Raw genomic sequence first — 13,177 nt, forward strand, 5'->3', positions numbered from 1 at the left:
GGCAAGGGCCCGCCAGGGGCAGCCAGCAGCTCACCCGAGCCAGCTCTTCCTCGTCTGCCTCGGACGGCCGGTGCTTGGGGCGCCGCTGCTCCTCCTCGTGGAAGACGGCCCTGGGCCTCTCGTCCTCTGACTCGCTGTCCGAGAGTGGCTCATTGATCCAGGCATCCAGGTCCAGGCTGCGCCGGACAGGAGGGTCACACAAGGCAGTGTGTGACCGAGCACGCGCCTGCAGGCGTCCACCCTGAGCAGGCTCACCACGTGCCTGGCCATGTGATACCCCGAACAGTGGTGCCTGCCACCCACAAAGGACCAGCGAGGCAGGTGTCACTGCCCCTTAGAGAGGACACAGGGACCCAGGAAGACTGTGGCAGGGTCACAGTGGGGCCCCCACGGCAGGCTCAGGCTGCCTCAGAGCTTTATGGCAAGGGTGGGAGCAGGCCCACTTCCCAGGGAGCATCCCCAGGCACAAGCCAGGTCCCAGAACCAGCGAGAGCCCTGGTGAGTCCATGTGAGGGGTACACCCGCCTGAGACCTCCAATCAGCCCCACACCCTCCTGGCTGTTCAGGGGTGCAGGAGCCCCTGCTGTGCCACCAGGCATCAAGGGACCATGTCAGGGCCATGGTTGCAATGCCCCTACCCCCGTATCCTTACCCTTCGGGGACTGGAACCTTCTTCTGGGCCTTGGGGGCCACGGGGTTCAGCTCCCCAGCAAAGAGAGCGCTGACCTCCTCTGCCACAGGCACGTCCTTGGCCTGAAGCTTCTGGATGTGCTTGACCAGCTGCAGGATGCAGGACGCCTGCGGGGGACACAGGGGTCACTGCTGGCACCTGCCCGGAAAGCCACTCGGCCATCTTCAGGGACACGGGGTGGCTCAGCCCCTGGCACAGTGACGTGTGGGCCCCCTGGTACAGCCACATAGCCACAGAGAGCCCAGCCTTCATGCTGTCTCCATCGTCGTCATCCTTGCCAGGAAGCGGCGGAAAGAGTCCACAAACAGAACAGAGATGGGGGCACAACAGGGAGCTTTGCCCACTGCAGAAACGCCTCCCATCATCAGGTCTGTGCCCCGACACCAGAAGCACCACGTCCCTCGGCCCCCGCGGGCTCCCCACCTCTGTGCTGGCTCCAACTCAGAAACAGCCAGGCTGGGCAGCTCCAACAGTGACCATGGGCCAAGGATCACGGCCAGCCCCGAGCTGATGCCACCGCGCAGACGAGCCCGGGGCCACGCCCCATGCAGCCTTGAGGCTGGGTCTCCTCAGCCATCGGACGGGCTGACGCCACTCCCGACCTCTCTCACAGATGGCCAGGTGCGATGGTTCACACCTGTAATCCTTGCACTTTGGGAGGCTGCAGAGTGTGGATCACCTGAGGTCAGGAGTTTGAGACCAGCCTGGCCAACAAGGTGAAACTTCGTCTTTACTAAAAATACAAAAAGTAGCTGGGCGTGCTGGCGGGTGCCTATAATCCCAGCTACTAGTGAGGCTGAGGCAGAAGAATCCCTTGAACCCAGGGGACAGAGGTTGTCGTGAGCTGAGATCGCACCACTTGACTCCAGCCTGGGCAAAGGAGTGAAACTCCATCTCAAAAAAACAAAACAAAACAAAAAACAAACAGAAAAACAGACACCTGGGAAGTGCTGGGCACCGCCTGGCACAGGTGTACAGTCTGCTCAACCTAGAACCCACGTCACCTGCAGCCACCAGAAAGGGCCACAGCCGGCCTCAGGCTCTCACACCTGCTGTCTTGCCGCACGTGAAACAACCTCTTCCTGTGGCCAGGAGCAGCACCCCCACATACCCAGCACCCCAGAGAACTGCCCCAGTCCTACTGACGGATCCCCTGTCCTGCTGACCTCCAGGTCCCACTGACTAACCCCAAACCCCAGCTGGCACAAGTGGCAACAAAGGAATCTCAGTGAGTGGCTTCGGAAGAGGAAGCGAGGCCCCGTCGACCTGGCCGCCGCTGGACAGAAAGGCACTGAGGGCTCCCTGAGGCTCGGCCCAACACGGAGTGCAGCCTTACCCGCTCCTGCACCTCCAGGTCTGCGCTCTGCACAAACTGGGGCAGCCGGTCCACCATGAGCTGGGTGACGGCCTGGGCACCCTCTGCCTCCCCGGCCTGCTCCTTCTGCTGCAGGATGGAGGCGTACAGCTTGACCACGTTCTGCACATACACAGCCTGGATGTGACCTGGCAGCGTGGTGACTTTGGGCCGCAGCATGGCCTCCAGAGTGTGGTGTGGTTCCTGCAGATGCCTGAGGACAGGAAACACTGTGAGCCCCCAGGATGCCAATACCGGGGCTCCTCTCCAGCAGGTGAGGACCTAGGAGGCCTGGGATGGTCACCAACAAGGTGACTTGGGCCCTTCCCATTCCCTGAGCGGTCTCCAGGGGCTGAAACACTAAGTAGAAGAAATCAGAGGCCGTCAACAGCCCATAACACAAACAAGGCAAAGATGTGGAGATGACAGAGCCACTGAATGGAGGAAAGGTCAGAAGAGGAAAAAGGACAACGGGGTCGACTGTGCAGCCGGCCCTGGGAGGATGAGCAGGACGGGTGGGGAGCAGATGGAACCGGGAGACCCTGATCTGCGGGACAGTGGGGCCTAGGGGTGCGCCTCACTGACATCTGACACAATGCCTTGGGACTTGAATATGTTTCTAGTCCACTTTTTTCCTAATAAGAAAATGACAGAAGTGGCCGGGTATGGTGGCTCACGCCTATAACCCCAGCACTTTGGGAGGCCGAGGCAGGCAGATCACAAGGCCAGGAGTTTGAGACCAGCCTGGCCAACATGGTGAAACCCCATCTCTACTAAAAATACAGAAAGTGATGCCGGGCATGGTGGCTAACGCCTGTAATTCCAGCACTTTGGGAGGCCAAGACGGGTGGATCATGAGGTCAAGAAATCGAGACCATCCTGGCTAACATGGTGAAACCCCATCTCTACTAAAAAATGCAAAAAAAATTAGCAGGGCGTGGTAGTGGGCACCTGTAGTCCCAGCTACTTGCGAGGCTGAGGCAGGAGAATGGCGTGAACCCAGGAGGCAGAGCTTGCAGTGAGCTGAGATCATGCCACTGCACTCCAGCCTGGGCAACAGATAGGCAAGACTCTGCCTCAAAAAAAAAAAAAAAAAAGTTAAGAGACCAGCCTGGCCAACATGGTGAAACCCCATTTCTAATAAGAATACAAAAAAATTAGCCGGGCTTGGGCTTCGTGGCAGGTGCCTGTAATCCCAGCTACTCGGGAAGCTGAAGCAGGAGAATCGCTTGAACCCGGGAAGCAGAGGTTGCAGTGAGCCGAGATTGCGCCACTGCACTCCAGCCTGGGCAAAGCCTGGGAGACAGCAAGACTCTGTCTCGGGGTGAGGGGAAAAAAGAAAATGACAGAAGCGCTCATCTCCAGGACGCGGGCTGGCCGGGGACCCTTTCGGGATCGGGACGCGGGCTGGCCGGGGACCCTTTCGGGATTGGGATGCGGGCTGGCTGGGGACGCTTTCGGGATCCCAGAAGTCAGGTGCCTTCCTGAGCCGGGGCAGGCCCAGGGTGGGGAGTGCTCGGTGTGGCAGTGATGAGCAGCAGGTAGCAGCCAGTGGTGCTGACGGGGCCGGGCCTGAGGCAGTGAGGCATAGTGGCAAATCTCATAAATTTCCAAGAGAGCCTGGAAATCCAGACTGCTGTGAGAACCTTGAGTCTCAGCAACACATTCCCACCTCCAGGCAGGCCCGGCGACCCGAGCCTGCCCAGCAGTGGCTGTGATCTGTCCTCTTGGCCAGAGAGAACCTGACGTTCCTGGAGACGGCAGGGGCAGTGTCGATAAGACCTATCCCTGCGGCCCACCTGGAACCTGGCACTGAGACCCCTGTGCCTCCAGAGGGGCCTGGCGCAGGCAGGCTGGGGCTGAGCAGGTGCCTCCCTGGGCCACCTAACTGCCACACGGAGCTCCCACCTCACCTACAGCAAACAGGGCTCAGAGGAGCTGCCACTCGCCCTGCTGGGACTGAGCCTTGCAGATGCCCAGGGCCAGCCCCCCGTCTGCAGCCCACCCCATGGATCCTCCCACCTCCCAGTCCTAGTGCCCACGGGATCTACAATCTCCTGGGGACGCCATAGATGCCCGAGGGCAGAGAGCAGAGAGGGCAGCACAGACTTGCCTCTGTAAAGGGGGAATGGGCCCGACCATTGTCAGGGGACAGGTGCTGGAAACCCACGGACCTGCAAGATGGCCGGGGCTGCAGGGCGATGGGAGACGGTGGGAAGGATCTGCCAGGCACATCCCTGGTCCCTACCCCTCAGAAACTTGGGAGAAGCTGCCAGCCCAGAGGCCCAGCGCCCACTCACTCTGAGAACTCCCCGCAGATCCAGGCGGCAGCGTAGAGCACCTCACAGATCCCATTCCGCTGGGTGCTGCTGGCCAGCAGGTGCGCGCTGTCAAGCAGCGCAGACATCTGGGACACGGCGAACTTGCGGATGGCCTTCACGCGGATGGCCACGTCCAGCATTTGGGCGGCAATGAGGTGGCCGTGCCGCGTGCCCTCCAGCCGGGTCAGCTCCACCAGGATGCTGATGTACCTGAGGGGCAGAGGCGGTGAATGAGCGGCGCCGCGGAACCCCCAGCCATGCCCCTGGGAGCGGGACGCACCACTCGAAGTTGGTGATGTACTGGTAGTTGGACTGGCTGCAGATGTCAATGATCTTGGTGAGCAGCTCGTCACGGTAGGTGGTGCCCTCTGCCTTGTCTACGTGGGTCATCAGCTTCTTCACAATCTCCATCAGGTTCTTCTTGGACACCTGGGCAAAAGCGTACGGACAGTGGTGACAGCGGACCCAGCCTGGGGCCTGCTTGGTGAGACACCCAACACCTGCTCCTGAGACAGAATCCACGGGACACAGGCGGACCCGGATTCACAGGTCGATGCCAGGGAGGCCCCTGCGATGTGGGCTGGGTTAGAGGCACACGGCCCCCAAGCCAGGGAGCAACAACTGGCCCAGCACAGTCTGTTCTGTGGGCTTAGCCCCGCCCCCTCCACACAGGCCCTGGAAGAGAGGCATGGGCTTGGCCCCGCCCCCTCCACACAGGCCCTGGAAGACAGGCATAGACCAGGGCTGGCGCCCCTCTGCCCTGCCCCACCACACTAACTGATGGCCGAGTGTGAGGGGACTCCATGCATTTCACGTGGCTCTGCACCTGACACTTAATGTCCCTTAGAGAACTAAGGCCAGGCGGGCGAGTGGCGGACAGAGGGCACGCACCATCCCATAGAGCAGGTCCAGTGCCCGCAGCCGGATGGACTCGTCCTTGTCGTCCAGGCACTGCAGGATGAGGTCCTTGTGGGACTGCACGGACTTGGGGTGGGTCTTCAGGATCTTGGACATGGCCAGCAGCCCCAGGTACTTCACTGCAGAGAGAGGCCAGAGCCGGGTCACTGGGACGGACACAGGCAGCAGGGTACAGGCAGGGCCCAAGGCTCTCCAGGCCGGGTCTCCACCTCGGGAGGCTGCCTGGCCTTGGCAACCTGGGGGTGGACAGAGCAAGTATCCTAGCTGGAGCTCACCACGCGGGATGTCGCCCTAGCAGAGCCCTCACCCTGGGAGCTGGGGTGCAGGCTGCCCCCATGCCAGCTCCCTCAGGAAGGCCTCCCCTACCTACTACCACGTTGTAGTAGCTGCTGTCAGCTCTCCTCTTCCCACCCAGCCAGTGCAGGGAAGAACACAGAGAAGACTTTCCAGCAGCATCAGGCATCCTCTGCCCAAGGCAGGGTCTCACCTGTACCCAGTACTCACTGTTCACCCAACTGGCCCAAACCAGCTCACGGAGAGCTAAGGGTGGCTGGGCATGAGGCACAGATGCCACAACCTAAGTCAGGGCCACCCCAGCCACATGGCACACAGCTGAACCCGTTCACATACTGCCATCCATGGTGGCTTTCAGGCCACGGGGCAGCACTGAGCAGAGACAGACACCGTGAGGTCCACGGAGAAAACGCAGTAGTCCCCACCTACCGGCAGGGGATGGGCCCATGACCCCCAGTGGAAGCCTGACACAGCAGGCGGTACTGAGACCCGCGTGTGAGTGTTTTTCTGACACATCTGTGCCTATGGCGAAGTTCGGTGTGTAAATTAAGCACAGTAAGAGATTAACAACTAATAGCAACTAAGAACAGAACAATCATAAAACAGTCACAAAAGGTATGTGATCGTGGTCTCTCTTGGAATACCTGACTGTGGGGTGCTTGCCTATTTTTGGACTGTGTTGGGGGTACCTGAAACCTCAGATAAGGGGGGCCACTCCACTATCTGGGCTGTTGCAGGTGAGTTTGCCAACTCCTGCTCTAAACAAAAAGACCTGGCTTCAAAATGAGCGTCCAAAACACCGCCCAGGTACAAGGTACCAGGCAGGGGCCGCTAATTCTAATTCCTCAACAGAGCAGCACGGGGGCACCCACATGCGGGCAGGCACCTGGGCAAGGGTACTATGTGCTGCTCTATCTCACAATGCAAAGCCTCACGCACCCCCGCAAAAACATGCAGAGGCTGAAATATCCAGAAATCTCGGACCAAGGTGCTCAGTGAGTGGCATCTGTCCAACTGCCAGGTGTTTCCCAGCCCCCCCACGCAGACAGGTCGGGGTGCAAGGGCGCCACAGGGCACTGGCAGAGGGCCGCCTCTGAGGCAGAGTGCCATCCATCAGGGAGACAGCTGGGGTTGCAGATGCCGTGTCCACTTCCTCCTCACACTAGGAGGACCCCTAACTTCACAGAGGTGGGGACACGAAAATGACAGCACTGGGGAGGGGATGACTCACAGTTCTGATCGGAGTCCTCAATCAATATCCTTAATTTCTGAACACAAAGCTGAAAAGAAGAAAAAAACGATGATGGTTACATCCTCTAAACCAAGGGTGAGTCCCACAGGTGCCCTCCAGATTCAACCTCAACCTGGCCTAAGGCCCGGCGTCAGCCCCGCCCAACATTCAAAGCCCAGGAGGGAAACAAGCAGGGCCCACATGGGGCACCGGAGACAAGGGAGGCCCTGCTTCCCACGGGCGCTCTCCCCCACTCCTCAGTGCCCCACGTGTCCACCCCACAGACACATGATGGGGATCCCAAGCAGGCTCGGGCCGGTAGTGCACACAGGACGCGGCTGTGCCCTCCCGAGCCCCAAGATGGCGTGGGGGGACCAGCACCTTGGTCACAGAGTGGGCAAGCTCCCGCCTGTGGAAAGGTGTGGCCTCTGCAGTGTGGGACCCCATGGGCCCCGCCCAGTGCGGGACATACCTGGATGCTGGCACTGTGGTTGGGCATGCCAGAGGACAGCGAGATGAGCACTGCAAGAGACAGCTTGGTCAGCACCGCGGCCAGCACCATGGCCAGCGCCGACACTCACTCAGGGCCATGGGGCACCAGCACCCCCTCACCGGGAGCAGGGATGGGAGGGATGACAGAAATGCCACTGGGTTTGGGACCACGCAGCCCAACTGTGTTTGCAAAAACCTAGCTCCATCGCAGGCCTGAGGATAGGAACCTGCAGGGGCCCCCACCCTCACCGACAGGACAGCTCGTGGCCTCAGCTGTTCCTGCAAACACTGTGGTTTACTCACAACCCCTGCTTCCCTCTGGAGTCTGGAATCCCGGCAGGGGCCAGGCCCCGAGGCCACAGGACCAGACCCTGTAGGAACCCAGGTGCTGGGTCTCTGGGAGCCTCCATGGTGACACTTCACAAATTATCATCACAGCTCACTGCTGGGGGATGAAGCACATCCTGCAGGACTCCACTGACAGAAGGCTCTAGAAGCTGGGCCTGGCCTCCCCAGCATCCCCTGAGCCATTCCCCTTTGCTGACTCTGCTGTGTCCTTTGGGCAGGGACAGGCAGGCAGTGAGAAGCCGACCCTCAGAGCCCCGGCTCTAACAGCTTTAAAAGAAAGACATGAAGCCAGGGGACCGCCAGGCACATGCAGGGACAGAGACTCATTTTCCAACAAGCCAGTGGCATGGAATGAAGGCGTACAGGAGACCGTGTGTGTGTGTGCATGTGCGTGTGTTTTCTTTTTAAGACATGGGTTCTTGGAAGCTAAGCTACGAGGACGCAAAAGCATAACAATGATCTAGGCCAGGCGCGGTGGCTCACGCCTGTAATCCCAGCACTTTGGGAGGCTGAGGCGGGCAGATGACCTGAGATCGGGAGTTCAAGACCAGCCTGACCAACATGGAGAAACCCTGTCTCTCCCTGTAAAAATACAAAAATAAGCGGGAGTGGTGGAGCATGTCTGTAACCCCAGCTACTCCGGAGGCTGAGGCAGGAGAATCGCTTGACCTGGGAGGCAGAGGTTGCGGTGAGCCAAGATTGTGCCATTGAACTCCAGCCTGGGCAACAAGAGAGAAACTCCACGATCCCCCCCACTGCCCCAAAAAAGAATGATCTAATGGACTCCAGGGACCTGGGGGAGGGTGGGGGGTGAGGGATAAGAGACTGCACATGGGGTGCAGTGTACACTGCTTGGGTGTTGGTGTACATAAATCTCAGAAATCACCGCTAAAGAACTGATCCCTGTAACCAAATACCACCAAATACCGCCCAAAAACTACTGAAATAATAATCTTTTTAATACAAAAAATACAAATATCTGGAAATGAATAACCCTGGACAGAAAGTCTACATATAAATGTAAATACGAATGAAAAAATGTGGCAAAATAAATGCATATTCACGCATGCAAGATTTCAGAAATGTCACACTCAATCTTTGTAGGAGTGTTTTTTTTTTTTGTTTTGTTTTTTGAGAAGTTGTTTCGCTCTTGTTGCCCAGGCTGGAGCGCAATGGCACAATCTTGGCTCACTGCAACCTCTGCCTCCCAGGTTCAAGCAATTCTCCTGCTTCAGCCTCCCAAGTAGTTGGGATTACAGGTGCCTGACACCACGCCCTGCTAATTTTTGTATTTTTTAGGTAGAGATGGGGTTTCACCATTATTGGCTAGGCTGGTCTTGAACTCCTGACCTCAGGTGATCCACCTGCCTCGGCCTCCCAAAGTGCTGGGATTACAGGCGTGAGCCACCACGCCCGGCCAGGAGTGTTATTTGAATATAAACGTAGATGGTAATTTTTTTTTCCTTGAAATAGGTGTATAGATTATCCAGGTAGGAACAAATGTATTTTAAAAAGAAATGTAGGCCAGGCGTGATGTGTAGATGTGTTAATTATCTGAATTGTGCTATTTGACAATCAAGTGGTGTACCTTAACAATATACCATTTTTAATTGTCAACTATACCTAAGTAAAGCTAGAAAAAAACAAAAAACGAAAGAGATGGGGTGCTGGCTGAGTACAGTAACTCAGGCCTGTAATCCCATCACTTTGAGAGATCAAGGCAGGAGAATGGCTTGAGCCCAGGAGTTCAAGACCAGCCTGGGCAACATAGTGAGACCTTGTCTCTACCAAAAATTCAAAAAATTACCTGGGTTGGGTGGCATGCGCCTGTAGAAGCAAGAGGACCGCTTAAGCCTGGGAGGTCAAGGCTGCAGTGAGCTATGATCGCACCACTGCACACCAGCCTCAAGAGAGACGGGTTCTCACTCTGTCTGCAGCCTGGAACTCCTGGGCTCAAGTGATGCTCTTGCCTCAGCCTCCTGAATAGCTGGGCCCTCATACTGGTGAGAAGCTTCTGCTTTATCAACCATAAGGAAGTGCACCACCCAATGCCCCATGAGGCTTTCGCTGACTTGGAGCAGCTCGGCGGAGACCACTGGGGACATTGGTCGTTGGCCCTTGTGCCCTGGCCCAGCCGGAGGTGTGGATTCTGACTCTGCCTTAGAAAATATTTTTGTGGGCCAGGGGTGGTGGCTCACGCCTGTAATCCCAGCACTTTGGGAGGCCGAGGCAGGCGGATCAAGAGGTCAAGAGTTCGAGACCAGCCTGACCAACGTAGTGAAACCCCGTCTCTACTAAAAATACAAAAATTAGCCAGGCATGGTGGCGGGTGTCTATAGTCCCAGCTACTCGGGAGGCTAAGGCAGGAGAATGGCGTGAACCCGGGAGGCAGAGGTTGCAGTGAGCCAAGCTGCGCCACTGCACTGCCGCCTGGGCAACAGAGTGAGACTACGTCTCAAAAAAGAAAATATTTTTGTGGTAGATGCTGCTGCTTAAGTATCCATGGGTGAAACAATATGCTGTCTCAGGAGTGCTTTAAAGTCTCGGAAAAAATGCAGTGTACTGTGAGAGCGGATGGTAGGCCCTGAGCAGCAGGGGCCGGCATCTGTGGAAGCAGGTTATGAGGAGGGGCTTTATCTGCAGGTGAATCTTTCACACCCAAGGGGACTCCAGAGTGGCTGGGCCACCAGGCAGCTTAAGAAGCAAACACCCAGCACCAACGGCGGTGGAAGACCAGGCAGATGCACGGCCACCTTGACAGCAGAGGCCTGGGACGGCCTCCCAGCCAGCCCCAGGCCCCACCAGCCAGCTTTCCTTCTCAGTTCCAGCAGGGGTGGCGCTCGGGGACACCAGGCCTGGCACCCTCCTGTCCCCACCCGAGACCCCAGCCTGGCAGTGCCAGCCCTTCCAGACGGGGAGAGTGCCGGTTCTCACCTGCAATCACGGTGTTCACACATTCATAGAGGAGAGACATGGCAGACGTGCTAAGGAAAGGAACACAAGGAAGCGGCATGAGGACTGGGGGCCTCGTCAGATGCAGCGACCCAGTGCCGGCGGCTCAGCTGGAGACGGCCTCAGCCCCACAGCCCAGGGAGTGTGCCCCAGGAGGGAGCCCGTGCCCTGCTCTCCAAGGCCTGTGGTGCTCGGCTGGTCATTGTCTCACCTTCCCAGAAAGGGCATGTGAGAAATCCCTCTGCAACTGCAGGCCCGTGACAGCATCCGGGCAGGGACGGACCACGCACCCCCGGCGGCCCGTGAGATGGCAATACTGCTTTCCTACTGCATCTTTTCTAGAGTTTTTTTTGTTTTGTTTTTTGTTTTTTCTGAGACGGAGTCTCGCTCTGTTGCCCAGGCCGGAGTGCAATGGTGCGGTCTCGGCTCACTGCGACCTCCGCCTCTCAGGTTCAAGTGGTTCTCCTGCCTCAGCCTCCCGTGAAGCTGGGATTACAAGCGTACACCACCACACCCGGCTAATTTTTGTATTTTTTAGGTAGAGACAGGGTTTCACCATGTTGCCTAGACTGGTCTTGAACTCCTGACCTCAAGTGATCTACTCGCCTTGGCCTCCCAAAGCGCTGGGATCACAGGCGTGAGCCACAGCTCCCAGCCCTTTTCGGTGTTTCGATGTGTTCAGACACACAGATACTCGCCATGGAGTCGCAGCTGCTTACAGCTTTACAGTCACCTGCAGGACAGGGCCGCAGCCAGGAGAATGGCCACGCGACGTAGCCTAGGAGTGTGGTGAGCTTCACCAGTGAAGTGCGTGTGCGCGTATGCTACACTGTTCACATGGTGAAATGTACTAATGACACCCTTCTGTGAATGTGTCCTTGTTGCCGACACATGACTGCATCTGAAAGTCACGGCGATGACGCCTCTGCCTGCGGCCCACTCCACCCCTCCCCTTCCCTGCAGTGGGGGCCAGGGAGGGATCCTGGTTCCTCCTCAGCACTTGGTCTGAGGAACTAAAGTGTCCCCTTCTAGCAACCAAAGGCAGCCTGGCCTGAAAAGGCTCCTAACATAGGATCCCATTCCATAACCTTGCAGTGCGGAGACCCACGAAGAAAACCCAAACTCCCCAAATGTCTCTAGCAGCATGGAGAAGAGTCTAGTGGCTGGGAACGCCACCACAGGCTTCCAGTCTAGGACGGACAGTCATCTTTCAGCTGCTTCACGCCCAGCCCCCGCTGTACTGCGCTGGGGCCGGGCTCCCAGCCGCTCCAGCACTGGATCCCATGGAGCCAGCCCACCCCACAGCTCCGACACTGCACCCCGTGGAGCCGGCCTGCCCCTGCCGCTCCAGCACTGCACCCCGTGGAGCTGGCCTGCCCCACAGCTCCGACAATGGACCCCGTGGAGCCAGCCCGCCCCCGCCGCGCATGGCCTGCATTCACCTGTGGATGAGGTTGGTGAGGGGCTCGATCAGCTTCTTGCCTAGCCGCGGCTCCAAAGGAGTAAGAGCACCGAACTGTGGGGACAGCAGGGCCTAGGTCACCTACAGGGAATGCCCCACGCAGGATGAGGGACAGGAGGGCCTCGGTCACCCGCAGGGAATGCCCCACACAGGGTGAGGGAATGCCCCACGCAGGGTGAGGGAATGCCCCACGCAGGGTGAGGAGGCCGCATTCCCAGGCAGTACTTGCCAGCTTGATGATCTTGATGAGGACCCAGTTGTTGGTGGAGGACGTCATCAGCTTGAAAAAGAGTGGGGCCAGGGACAGGTAGTTCTTAGGGTTGCGTCTGGCCAGCTCGCAGATGACATTGACAGCAGCCGACTGAACCCCTGGGGAACAAGGGGTCCTCATCAGCGTCCTGTCCTTCCACTTAGAAAACCATCGTATCGTGTTCCTGGCCTGGGAGGAGGTTCTGGGGCTGCAGCAGCTCCCACTGAACATGGTCCTGGCTCTGCCACCTCCTCCTGGTGACAGGGACAGCAGCCACACACCTGATCCTCCAGGGAACAGGCCACAGCAGCCAGCTCCTGGCGCTGAGAAAGCATTGCTCGGCACCGTTTCCAGGAACAAGCGCACGCAAGCGTCACCAAGCTCAGGATAGCCTGACAGCGGCCCTCTGAGTGGGGGTTTCAGCATGAGGGCTCCAGAAACGGCTGCCCAGCCATCGGGGCTCAGAGAGTCTTCCTGCTGCGTCCATGCCCCACCACTCCAGGGAGAAGCTCGCCCATCGGGTCCCGTGCTTAGGGCTGGGGTCTCCCCTTCTGCACACAGGGCCTTGGGATTCCTGTGGGCTGGCTTTGGGGTCCACTGACCCACGCCCGCCACACACCAGAGGCTTCACACACCGGCCCAGGGAAACTCAGTGAAACTGAATCTGAAGCCGCGTCCCGCAGTCACCACACCACAAATACACAATAGCCATATGAGGTGGAGGCAGCTCCTGCACGGGACATATGGTCTAGACTGTCTCCTGCCCTGTAGAAGGTGCCTCCTGGTGGCACTGGTCCTAAGAGGCGCTGGTGGGGGTGGGTCCACCTCTGCTCAGTGACACGCCAGGCTCACCGCCAGCTGCCA

General features: G+C 58.3%; 1 protein-coding gene across 2 annotated transcripts in view; it reads right to left on the reverse strand.

Annotated features, from left to right (window-relative positions):
• Positions 1–13,177, reverse strand: part of AP3D1 (adaptor related protein complex 3 subunit delta 1) — a 50,209-nt gene that overhangs the window by 15,634 nt on the left and 21,398 nt on the right. For both annotated transcript variants that reach the window (XM_024237253.3, XM_054539275.2), the window contains 11 exons: positions 12,293–12,432; positions 12,044–12,117; positions 10,584–10,633; positions 7,282–7,331; positions 6,810–6,858; positions 5,258–5,403; positions 4,647–4,795; positions 4,346–4,576; positions 2,028–2,259; positions 653–798; positions 35–176 (listed from right to left, as the gene is read on the reverse strand). In XM_024237253.3, the coding sequence (XP_024093021.3) occupies positions 35–176; positions 653–798; positions 2,028–2,259; positions 4,346–4,576; positions 4,647–4,795; positions 5,258–5,403; positions 6,810–6,858; positions 7,282–7,331; positions 10,584–10,633; positions 12,044–12,117; positions 12,293–12,432 (1,409 nt within the window). The remainder of the gene's footprint in view (positions 1–34; positions 177–652; positions 799–2,027; positions 2,260–4,345; positions 4,577–4,646; positions 4,796–5,257; positions 5,404–6,809; positions 6,859–7,281; positions 7,332–10,583; positions 10,634–12,043; positions 12,118–12,292; positions 12,433–13,177) is intronic.

The sequence above is a fragment of the Pongo abelii genome, chromosome 20, assembly GCF_028885655.2.
Source record: "Pongo abelii isolate AG06213 chromosome 20, NHGRI_mPonAbe1-v2.0_pri, whole genome shotgun sequence".
NCBI lineage: Eukaryota > Metazoa > Chordata > Mammalia > Primates > Hominidae > Pongo > Pongo abelii.